The 12,911-nt window shown below is 44.0% G+C and overlaps 1 protein-coding gene across 1 annotated transcript in view; it reads right to left on the bottom strand.

Annotated features, from left to right (window-relative positions):
• Positions 1-12,911, bottom strand: part of LOC134514831 (ras and Rab interactor 3-like) — a 173,052-nt gene that overhangs the window by 3,282 nt on the left and 156,859 nt on the right. Inside the window, exons 24-25 of the mRNA XM_063333147.1 lie at positions 5,373-5,504; positions 1,923-2,086 (exon numbers count right to left, since the gene is read on the bottom strand). Coding sequence (XP_063189217.1) covers positions 1,923-2,086; positions 5,373-5,504 — 296 coding nt within the window. The remainder of the gene's footprint in view (positions 1-1,922; positions 2,087-5,372; positions 5,505-12,911) is intronic.

Raw genomic sequence — 12,911 nt, 5'->3', positions numbered from 1 at the left:
AGAGAAACATGGGGATAGATCTTGCAGTTAACACAGTGACTTAGGACCGAAGGAGGTAGAATTCAGCCCCAAACCTCTAGCTGCCTAGAGCTCCTAAACGCTACCAAATGTCCTCCAATCATTCTCCAATGCCCAAGTTATTCCCTCCTTTCTCCCCACTGATGAACAAGCTCTGAATCAGCACATACTTAAACACTTAACCAAATAATTAGCCCTGTAAAGACATGTAAGTGAAAGCTTATTTCTGATTTGGTGAATATCCTAAGTGAGCAGTTCTGCAACAGTTCCTGCGCCCACCTTTCTACAGCTCCTGAAGAAACAGGAAGCAAAGAAGTAACAGACCAGAATAACAAGCCAAAAACCCCAGAGACCTGGCCTGAAAAAACCCTGCTTCACAGAAATGGGAAAGGGCTGGCAGTGCAGTGACCCTTGTAACTCCACCATCACCCAAACAGCACCCTGAGAGCGTGTCCTCCAAACTTCTTTCCATCAGTAAGGAAATATAAGAACTTGTTACGCTAAGGAGGCTGATTTACTTGTACCCTGTTCCAGGCAGTAACGGCTGTTGGGACAACTTTCCTCTTGCCAAACTCATGAGGAACAGAATCTAGAGAGCTCTTGGTCACGGTGGAACCTGCATGTTTAATTTTTAATCTGTGAAGCTCAAAAAAATTCCCCACTATTTTGGTCAGAAAATACTCAGGTTCTCCAGCAGAAGTGAGATTTGCTGAATATGTGGACTGTCAAACTGCGTTTATGGAGGGTCCCTGCAGATGATTAAGGCAGCCAGAGGGATGTGCAGGGGCACGCTGAACACATCAGCAGGCTGTTTACCTCTGCCAGGATGGGCTCGCATGTCCCTGATACTACCCCTCATTCAAAGGAATGGAAAGCAGCTCTTACGCTGCTGGAGGTGGTGGGAATCTTCTAGGGAAATGTGGCATTTGCTCGCTCAGCTATTATGCTGCATGGTAGGTACTTGCTATGAGCTACTGCCAGGGCAGCACGTGGGGCTGGATGGGTATTTGATGTATCCCATCCACCATTCGCAAGTTCTGAGATCATCAGGCACTGTTTTGACTGCAATATGAGAAATATATTCAACTCCATGCTTTCAAGGGGCTATATGGACTCTGTCCCCTCCCTGGCTTTCCCCTCGGCATTCACAATTTTCAGTTTTGCAATGCGAAGGCTTTACAGAACGTGAGACGTGGCCTTTGCTGCCTCCCTGTGGGTGACAATTTGATCACAGGACATGGAGCTGGCAGGGCATTCTGCCTGCCTGGTGCTGCATCCAGCCTCACCATGGCTGGAGGCCAGAGCACCCATCCCTCCTGGCACCCTCTCCCACTGGTGCATGGGGAGTTCTTTGCCGGGCCATACACAGCATGGGCTTCAAAGCTAACCAGATGTTGTTGGGTCTTCCCTGCTGCCGGACAGGAGAAGCCAGGCTCTGGAAGATGCTTGTCTGACTGGCCGTTGGGATGTCTCAGGTCTTCCTACAGCTTTATGCACCTAGGAACCGCCCCTGCATCGCCTGCTCACATCTCCTCAGCTTAGCCCAGGACTTCCCCAGGCCCAAAGGACATGTTGAAGAGGGACTCCCTGCCTCCCCGCTGCAGCGCTCCACATGTGAAGGCTCCTAGCACACCACCTTTGAGAATGAACAACAAAATCACTCTGCAGTCATATTTAAAATTATATCATTATGAGGGTACTTCAAGACTTCAAAATACATTTTGTAAGTAATACATACTTCAAATGAGGTGGGTTTTGTTAAGATTTGGAAATCTTGTGCTCTTGTTTTTAACGGTGATTCGGTTTAATTTTGTTTTAAAATAATTATCATATTAAAAATTAGTAAGTATGGAGAGAGCACGTTCATCTTCCAGGCTTTTTCCCCAGAAAGCAATGACAGCTACCTGCACTGATGAGCGGGAAGCCCGGGCCTTGTTCAGTGTCCTCCGTCGCTCCCAGCGGTGAATGGAGTCTTGCACCTCCACACTCAGCTGCCGTGTGACGGTGATTTTGTCGTAGTTCTTGATATGCTCCAGGGCCCCATAGGTGGTGGTTAAATAATAGGAACCTGTGAAAGGAGAAGGCCTTGTATCAACATCACGCCAGCATGGGCCATTCATTTCTACGTCTGTGCAGTGGCAGCCGTCTAACACTCACACTGTCTGAGCCCCGCTACTGGTGTTAACCCAAGAGAAATGAGACCTAATGACCACACTGTCCTCCTCCTGCTTCACAACGTGGTCACTGCCCAGACTGCTGAGGCTGTAGATGCCCTCAGAGGAAACACAGACTGAAGGGAAACTACTACAAAAGCTGCTTTCACAAACAAACCCAAACCAATGCCTTTGAGCACACATGGCTTATTCTTTGGGGCATGGCCACCTTTTTGTTGTGTTTAACAGGGCCAATGCAACAGGTCTGTAATTTGGGCTCCTGCGCAGTTCCCATAATGCCAGGAAATAGTAACGATCCTAGTGTACTCTGTAGGAAAGGTACATGGCCTGGATTCAGCCCCTCCAACTCTGGCTACATTGCTGAAACATTTAGAGGCCGAGTCCCCATTGAAGGATGTCTCAGACCTGCATGGACAGGTTATCCTCCACTGCCTCCATCTCTTGAGTAGACAGGGAGCCCAGTTGTTTGGCCGAGAGTAATTCCTGGACTTGGATAAATCTTGGTAAAGCAGAGAAACAGGGGATAAAGCAGTAAAAGCCCACAGCCAGTACTTTTCCCTCAGAAACTCCCTGGCTGCTGCGGTGGCTGCGTCAGGTAATAAATAACCAACTGCAGCAGCCAGGGAAGCAGCTGGACTGTGATAAGAACAGGCTTCACCAACAGAGATGAAGATAAGCCCTGATAAGAGGACAGAGTTGAGTATGAGGAAGCTGCTGCTTGGGTTGTGGGGCAGCCCCGTGCCAGGGCATGGCCCCAGTGCCAGGCTGATTAAAAGTGCTCATTTTCCCATCTGCCTCCTGGGGTCAGCTCTGCTGAGGAGTGAGAGGCTGGGACCACGGTCTCCTCTGAAGAGAGGGAAGGAGTCAGCCCCCAGAGCTGCCCCAGCAGCAGCGGGGATGGGGATGGGTCCCCTGGGCCTCCGGGCAGGAGCATGCCTGGCCTGAAGTGGGGCGAGGGACCAGACCTCGTCCCCATGGGTCCACCACCCCGGCCCTTGCGTGATCCCCTCACCCGGGGTGCTGGGAAGACAGGCAGAAATAAAAATTGCCCATCAGCTGGGTGGAGCTCCCTGTTTTTAATAAGTTTTATAATAACTGCAGTTGCCTCTAGATGGCACTTCCACATCACCCAAACCTCGCACCGGCCCATAGCCCTTCCTGAGGCTCTGATGAGCTCCACAGTCATTGTGGCTGGTTGCGTGCATGGTGGCTAAGACAGCATTTTATTTAAGAGCAGTATTTTTAGAGCACTATTAAAGTTTGGTGTAGTAGAGGACAGACCAAGACAAGACATTGCCGTTTGACTTTCCGTACTTGGGTGGATCTGATGAGGAATGTCCCATAACTATGGAGGTCTGCATACACCAAAACCGCTCTCTCTTTCTTTACTGCTTCCCACAAAATGCTGCTAAGAACAGGCTAACAAGCCTGCAAGTGCCACTTTTCCCCTGTTAAATATAGTTACTACCTCCCTCATCTGTCATTCATTATTTCTCCTGCTCTGGCAGACTCAGGGGTGCCCATGATGGGACCCACAACCTGGTGTATCCCTTTCCTCAGAATCGAGGGAGGAAGATCTCCCAGTCCCCCATGACAGGAATTGATTCAATCTTTTTTAAGAATTAATTTTTCTTCCACTTTCTAGTATCTTCATTTCCACACAGTCATTCCCCATCATCTGTCCTTGCCTTTGCCCCAGTAATCAACATCAATGTTATAAAATTCAAAGTAAATTTTCAATTTGGAGGCCAGATTTAAATGATTTTTTATATTGACCTGACTGAATTTTACAGTTTTCTCACTTCTGCTTTCCTTTTTTTCCCTTTTATTTCTGTGCGTGAATCACCTTTTGCCATTTAACTTTGAAAGGCCTAACTCAAATTGACTTTTGCCAGCTCCCATGTTAGCCCTGTGCTTCGTGATCTCAGAGCTATCTTCACTGAGATGTTCTTTTTCCCCATCCCCTCTATCTGCAGTTATTCCCAGTCTCCTTTCTGAAGTGGTTATTCAGCCAGTTTCATCTGGAACTCCCTCACAGAATTTTGACTGGAGTACACCTTTCACACAGTCTTGGCATCGTTGACTCAAGAGAACTTCCAGCCAGCTTTGCCTTCAATAGCCTGAACTCCCCAACCCCACTGACTTCAGTAACCAGCCTGGTAGTGTGCCCTGTTGAAATGACAAGCCTGTGGGCAGTTTAGTCACCAAAACCAGCTTAGTTATGTCATCAAAACGTTCTGCTTAGGATAACATTTTTTTCTGCTAACAGATCTTTTCAGCAGGAAAATTAGCTTGTGCAGAAACTAATACGATCATGTTGCTACCGCTCATTCTGTTAGTACTTACTTTTGCCCACCTCTGCACTGCGCTGAGATGACATGCTCTTAGTTACAGACTTACACCACCATTTAATATAAGTAAAATTAGTCTGCTGTTGTTCATCCAGGACTCCTTTCTAGAACCTCAGTACTTACCAAAAAAAAGTCTAAACTAAACCCTATTTTATTGGTTTAGTAACTACTCGGTGAAAAATGATCTGTGTTCCTAATTCAGGAGTGCGCAACCCCTTTGCTGTTCCCAAGCTATATTTAAGAAACTAAAGGCCCACAGTTCCCTGAGGTATTTATTTTTCTAATAGCAGAAGTCTTTATTCACTTCCAAACCCAATATTCCTCTCTAACCCAACTTTCTTTTTTCTGCTTTGCTATGATACTCAGCCAGAGAACATTCTCAAAGGGGCCACTCAAATTTAAGAGTAGAGTGACCATCAGAATGATGTATGGCCCCAGGCATACAATGAAGTTTCAGAAATGTGGTCTTTTCTCATTGGAATAAATAAAAGTCTCTTCACAATGGATTGCAGCAGCAGTTTAATTTTAGGCAAAGACCTTTTAACTTTTCAGCCTTTGGGCCAAGGAGCACTAGATGTCTCTGTTTAGGTTACTAATCCAGCAACTCAGTTCTCGTTGATGCTGGGCCCTTTCCTTTCTACCTGGTGTCTAAGGGCACTGCACTGCTAAAAACAGTTAAAGTGTTTTAGAGCCTCAGGTTTGAAAAGCTTGGCCAAAGCTTATCCACAAAGCCTACACAGAGCCTTGCTGCCCCACTGTCACAAACACTGAAGTGAGGTAAATAGTGATTTCTAAAGTGAATATCCCACGAGCAAACACTGTACTCTACCTTCACCTAGCTGCAGAGCAGGGTCCATGAGCTCCATCATATACTCCACATTCAGAAGGACTTCAGTCAAGTTGCTGCGGGCCAACACATACATGAGCACGGGGAGGAAGTCATCTGCACCGTACGGCTTCCCTGAGCAAAGAGAAACACAGAGTGGTCCAAATAAACTTGCCATAAAGACACATTCCCCCATAACAGTCACAGCTTCTCACCCAGCACGTCCTTTGCAGACTTTAGCTTACCTTACCTGAAGAGTTAAAGCTCAAAAGCACCAGCAAAGAAAAAATGCTGAAAAAGGGAAAGGTAGTTCACTTAAAAAGTAAATAAACTTGCTTCAAGCCCAAAATATGAGATGAAGATTTTTTAGTGAGCACCATTTCTGCCATTCTTTATTAACTGGCGAAAGAGAAGCTCAAAATTCATGGATCACAGATAAGTGACAATCCCTGAAGAGTGCAGAGGCTGCCAGCTTGGCCCTCTGATTTGACACTGCCATCAAGACTGCAGTTCAGGTCTGTGGTATTAGCAGCAAAATTGTCTACATGTGTTAGGGGTATTTGTTCTCTTAGGTTTGCTCTATGTGGGACTAAAAAGCAGAAAACGGAATTTGAGACAGTGGTTTTTAGGACTAAGGACTTCCGTGTTTATGTTCCTTCAGAAGGCAAAACATTGCACTACATGTTCCTAATTAAAACAGTCTCCCAAGAGCTAGGATCTAAGAGGAAGCATCTTTCCAGCCATGGTGTCTAGCTAAGAAAACAAAAACTCTTTCACATTGGGCTTAGACCCAATGGTGTGCAGCAGGTGTTACAGAACAGATCCTCATGGGCTCAAGATTTCCTGTGTTTAAAACATTCATATCAACAAAGCCAACAAAGTAATCTTATATGTAAGAGTTCTTTGGGATCGCTGAGGACAAAAAAGCATACATGTTAGCAGTTATCATTATAAATAATTACTACTTAAAATAGAATCCAAACTCAAGCTTTGCTGCATAAACCTCAAAGAACACAAGCATAACTTTTCTTATTTGAAAGATGGTTTCGCTTTCCACCAATGTGTCATAAATTCATCACGGACAACCCATAATAACAAGTTGCTTAATAGGCCTATCTTCCCAACACTCAGAGTTGACCACACCTCTGAATGAAAGCCCACATTGCCTTCATTATGAAGGTCCTCCCTCAGACCACGGGCAGTTTTCTTCACCTGAGCACTTGGATGTGTTGGCTTCGTGGGCCATGTGTGTCTCACTTGAGAACCATTTGCCTGACCTCAAAGAATACAAGCTAACCTTGATGTAGCTTCAGTGAAATTATGCCCTAGCCATTTTTGGCCCATAGTCCACATACCCTTCCATGGTAGGGAATAAATTCCTGTTTCTCAAATGTTCCCACTGACTTATTTCAAATCTTTGCCATGAGTCACCTTTCCTTTTTTGTCATTCATAGCTGACACAGATTCTCCACTGGCAAAGAAAGATATTCTCCTCAAGCCTCAAGTAAACATGAGATTAGCCACTGATTAAAATAAAAATTGTGGCTTTAAAATAAACCCAGTAATACAGCAAGTGAACAGAGAGCTGATCCAGTTAAAAAAGTTTTGGGGCACGAGAGATTGTCGGGGCTGTAATTCAGTCCATTTCTAACAGAATCTGCACATGCCACAACATAGACGATGTATTTAATGAAAGCTGGGTTAACGCTTTCAATTCTGTTTGCTTTATTATGGCTGCCTTTAGTTAAATGACACAGCCTTAGGTCTTCAACCAAACTATAAAAGGACTGTATTGTTTCATTAACATCTGGATGGACATTTTGTTTGTCTGTTGTTGCCTTGGCTTATGTCTCTGTGAAAGCTTCAGCTCTGTGAAGCATCCAATTCATTACTGTTGTATATATTACCTTAATGCAAGCAGCTTAGTATTACAGCTATTTAATATTATCTAGCAAAAAAAGATGACACAATTGAGACATGAAAATGTACTAGAAAAACTGCCCAGAAAAAAGCCCTATTCTCCTTTTGACCTGAGTAAATCAGACGACAACAGAGTTAGTTCTGTATAAAACTAGTGTAAAGGAAGATGAAGTACCAAACAGTTTGCTAGGCTCATTTTTTCCCCTTCTTTAAAAACTTTTTTTTATGATGTAGTAGTCACTGCCCGTAGCATGAATTGAGTACTTCTGATTTCCTGAAGGCCAAGGGATTTACAGTGCAACACCATTAGCAGATTTTTTTCTTCCCTGCCACTTCTTTTTCATGACCAATCCATGTCGTGTCTGTCCAAGAAAAGTTGCTACTTCAGAACATGAATTCCTATTCACTGGAAAAAAAAATGCTGTTTCTTCTTTTTTATAAAACGTTACTGGAAGAGATCACCAGCCAGCCAACAGACTGACTAACCAATGCAGAGTGGAAACACAACTTGGAACTAAACAATTCCATGTGCCCAGCCATCAACTTCTAGCGTCAACCGAAATGAAAGTTAGAGGACACTTTTCAAGAACTCCTACAGAATCTATTTCTTTTTTATTGTCTGAGAAGCAGGCACCGAGTCAATTATTTTTCATTGCTCTCTATCTCATTTCTATAAGCTGATTTAGCTACTCTGCCCACCAGCCCTTGTTATAAACCTTTCTCAACTTTAAGATTTTATAGAAATGTTGTTGGACTCCCAGCTGTTTATACGGCTTAAATACAAAAATCTGATATGCAGTTTCTTTTTGATTAATAAACTCAGAGTAGGGATGTCTGACTGCAATAATGAAAAGAGTTCTCATTCTCCATATGCTGTATGCTTGTAACCTGCATAAATGACTAGACATCATTTTAATCTACTTGTGGCAGTATGAAGCCTGATTCTTAAATACCCACGTCTGTACATAAAACTGAAGTCAGCAGGAGCTGTAGGTGTCAACAGGAGAAAAGCAAAGCTAATCATCAAGGATCTAGCTCTGACTCCATGTGTTGCCACAAACTTCCAGTGCTGCCTAGGGCACCTCAGGCATGGTATATTGTGCCTACTCCTTGAAGGCATCGCAACACCTTCTCTCCACTGACTGCCCATGGAGCCAAGGATAGGTGCCTGAGGGGACAGGACTCTGAACCTCCCCTTGTTCTCCTGGCCTTGGATGTCACAGCAGGCACAGGGACTAGCTTAGGCATGTACAGCCGGCAGACCAAGCATGGCCCTGAGATGCCTTGTACCTCAGTCCACCCATGGGGATAACAGGTGCTGTCAGCAACTCTGGACTGTATGTCCAGAAGCAGGAGGCACAAAGATACATGAAACAATGCCTGTAAACCAAGACACATGAGAGGTTGGTGCTGCTCAGCATCCTGCAACCCACCTGCTCCCTGCGCCATGAAAGGCACCAGGGCACTAACCAGCGTCCATGTTCTCCCCAGGCTGCTGCCTCCTCAGCTCCACTTTCAGTCTGGGCCAGAGCCAAGCTCCCAGACCTGCATGTCTAGCTCCATCTGTGGTCTCTCACAGAGGGGTATGTTTGCAGCTGACAGAGTTAACTCTAGCTTTGGTCCTGACAGTGGTCTCAGTGACACTGGGACTAAGCTTGCTTGTTCAAGGTGGTGTTGCCCTACTCCGGATACGACTTGCTTGCTTTATTTCCTCCTCTTCCCTGCAGGATCAGGAAACATTTATTTCATAAATATCTATAAGAAGCTTAAAATAAGCCTTCTCTTCTGCCACATACTCATCCTATTATGTTTATAGCAAAGCAAGTACAACATCAGCTCCTGGCTGGCATGCAGTGCCTGAATAGAATGGGTATTAATTAAATACATGATTTAAAACAACTGGAATTCTGCCCAAGCCTCCATAAAGAAATTACAGGCTATTTTAACACATTCATGCATTTCTTTTCCCTCCATGTACATTCTGACAATCAGCAGACAGTGATGACGCTCTGCACCTTGCTCTTATATTTTACAAACACTGGCATGATGTCTAGCAGCAGGTCTCCAGGTAATATGAATTTTAGCCTTAGTTTATAGCTGGGAAACCTGAGATACAGAAAGTTTAACTGAGATTATTTCAAGATCATAAGAAAAGATTGTGACCATCCTTCCAGTCACTAGCATTTGGCTCTATCTTGTCTATCCCATAATACTTCAGCAAGGTTCAATTTATGGTAGAGCTGAATTAAGAGACCTAATACATACAGGCAGCATGATTCCATTTCAAAAACATGTTTTACAGATCAGAGGAATTCGTTCCCCTTGAAAAATTTGAATGGCTCTTTAATTCATATGTAGAAATTGGGCTAGCCAGGAAAAAGATATAATCTCTAGTCCATCAGCCTTCATTAATAGTAACTTAAGTACAGATATCCTCTTCCTAAAGATAACAAAGCAAAACTGTTATGTATAGCTTTATTTTCCTTCTCAGAAGTGAGATGTGATAATGAACAGTGTGGTGGGATTTCTCTGATTTAGTTTCAGGAGCTTCTAGCATCTGTTCTACACTGGTGGCCGAGGTATTTGAGACCAGTTTCCTTTTCACAAGCTCAGCTATCCCGCTGAAGGCACACTGCTCCTTGTCCATGCCTTTGTCAACTGCAGAGCCATACAGGAATGCATCAGGGCAACTAATGTCCAGCTGCTCAATTCTATAGGGGATCACAAACTTCATCCTAAAAGCTAGGGAAGAGAAAGATTCCAATGGCGTATAGATCCAATCTCTCCTCTTTTTCATCCTATCTTTTACTCTTTTTCCAAAAGCAGACTATGATTAGCCATGCAAAACTATACAATAGAAATTATTAAATCAGATGTTTTAGGGCTAGTTACCTAGCCAGCTCAATATGCAATTCAAATATACTCCAAAAATTAAGCTTCATAACCTTAGGCAGTCCACAAGTTAAAAATGTTGCAGTAAGAAAATTGTTCCTCTGTTCATTCTTCTTGAATCTCCTTAGAAATCGGTCTTCCCATCTTTCAAACTCCCAACTTAAGCTTTAAAGCCTTTCTGTGCCTGATCTTCCCTGCTTATGGACTGACCAAGCTTGGCCTGTTTGCCTCACACAGTATTTCTTCATAAACCAATGCCTACTGCTCCTCTATTTTTGCTTTTCCATCAGTTCTCTTCCACAGAGCAGCAGCTTCCAGGTAGCACAAGGCCAGGAACTCAAGGCTCACCGTTGCCAGTATGCACCACACATATTGCAAATCCGTGTCTCGTTTATCACTCCACAAGTGTCACCTGTGTTTTTGACAGAGCGAAAAGCAGAGATTCTCATTCTACTCCTACCACACAATATGCCTTTGACATTTTGTTTGAGTAAAGGTATTTCTGAAAGATGAATAATAAGCAGATTCTCCTACATAAGATTACAGCGCTTCTATATAAATCAGCTATGCGCCCAGCTCTCCCTGTGGGTATTGGGGCATGCCTTCCAAACGTAGGAGTGGCCAGAGAGCTGGGAGCTTACAGCTTCCCATGAGTCCTGCCTCTTTTTCTAGTGCACAGAAGAAAAAATGCCAGCCAGTTTGTGAGCGATGGGTTGGGTTTCCAAATTCTTCTTTTTGTATTCTTTTAATGCATATTATTCTTACTAACTCCTCCTACTATTTTTAGCAGGTTACATATTTTTAGATTGTAGGTTACATTCTTGGAGGCATATGTTGCTGTGATTTAAGTTTGCACAGAACTTGGAAAAGCTCGGTGAGACACTGCAATGCTATCTTAATTGTCCCTTTGGGGAGGATTCACTTACTAATACCACTGCCTACACTGTAGTGTGAACATCTGAACCAGTACTCCTAAACTCCTTTCATAGCCAGTGATGAACTAATCAATATCATCAGTGGAGTTTGTCATGAGTCATCTCACCCTAAAGCAGACACCTACGTTGAGCCAGATGAATCAACAGAACTCCATCGACTAAGTCCCCATTCTCTATAATGAGAAGCTAGACATGTTACCCATCTGTGACCACCTACATGTAGCTGTAGATGAGTTCTACTTCAACATAGATCTATGTCTTGTAGTTGTCCTCATGTAGTTGTCTGTTGGGAGAAAGGTGTATTGAGAAAGACTGTAAACTTGCCTTCCTGATTCCTTGTGATGAATCAGATCCACAAGTTGATTGCCTTCAACTTGAGGAAGAAATGTTAGTTTAAGCCAGCTGAGGATCTGACACACTGAGTTCATAGTCTAAGTATCATGAGGTTCAACCACATCCAACTTTTCAGGCAGATTTTTTCATGTAGTACGAATTGCAATTAAACTACAGAATTCCTCCTTTCTTAAAATGGCCTGATATACGTGGAATTGCAGTGCAAAGATGGGCATTACCACAGGCACAGATGTTCTGGAGTAAGCTTATCCCTAGTTTTAAAGAAAACTTGGTACCTGTTGGGACACCCTGGCCAAACCTGGCCTGCTGTACACAGGTCTCAAAATGTATAAAAAAATTGTGTTTTCATATGGGTCTGAAAAAAGAAGTATGCTTGATTTGGTGGTATTTACACTTTGCTTTGAGATATGAAACCATATTCTCGGGTCAGCTCAGCTCAGCTCATCCTACGGTCAGCCTAAAGTGAGTAAAGACCTGGCCTGAGCTGCTAAATTGCAAATTAAACCAGACAACATAAGTAGTTATCACGTTACCAAACAGATAATTTTTCTGTCAGAGGCAGACTGACTTTGGTCCTGCCGTAGAGGGAATGATTACTTTTATGTTCCACCTGCTCTGATCTTGGAAGAGGAGGGAACTCTCTAATTCAGCAGTGAGTAAAAGGAACTAAAAGAAAAACAGACTATTGCACAGGAAGCCGAGCATGGCCTCTGCTCTTCCTGTGCGAAGAGCACTGCGCTGCCTCAGGGCTGGCTCAAAAAGCAAAAGGGGCCCTGGGCCAATGCTCTCGAGATGGCTGAAAATCCACCTACCCGCTGGAAATCTGGCTGAGCAGCCGGCAGCACACTCTTCTGCATGCCGCCAGCTGGGAATTCCCTGTCAGTAAAACAGTTCAGTTTGCTGAACCTTTGTCTTTGCCGGGTGGAAAAATCAAAGTGATGTGGGGTCAGTTCATGCTGCTGGAGAGGTTTCACGCATTTCACTTCAAAGTGGGCCTACAGGATGTTTCACTCAATTTCTTTCCATGTCCACCATCTTCTGGGAGTTTAACTATAGCTTTTCCCTCCCCTTAAACTCTTTTTCTGGTCTGAATTCATTGGGGTACATTTCCTTCATGGCAGGCCAGTTTCCTTCCGATCAGGCTCTGATATGCACCACTGATCATACAGACTGCAGAGAGAACTGGACACACTGGGGTAAAGTCATCTTCCGACCTAGCCCCGCTTGCAGTGGTGCTCAACATGAGAAAACAGCTGAGCCAGCCAAAATGGAGCGCTTTGGTTAGCAGAGCAAACCACAATGAAATCCTGATTTCACGAGAGTCAGAGCCAACCTTTCAAAACAAGTAGGGTTTTTTGAATTATTTCCCTGACCCCTAATTTCTGTCACATAAAATGACACAACGGTATTTCCTGCAACAGAGAAATTCCAGCCCTGAGCG

Source organism: Chroicocephalus ridibundus, chromosome 4, assembly GCF_963924245.1.
Source record: "Chroicocephalus ridibundus chromosome 4, bChrRid1.1, whole genome shotgun sequence".
In the NCBI taxonomy this organism is placed as follows: domain Eukaryota; kingdom Metazoa; phylum Chordata; class Aves; order Charadriiformes; family Laridae; genus Chroicocephalus; species Chroicocephalus ridibundus.
Note: the sequence above shows the minus strand (reverse complement) of the source record. Positions and strands in the feature narration are given on the sequence as shown.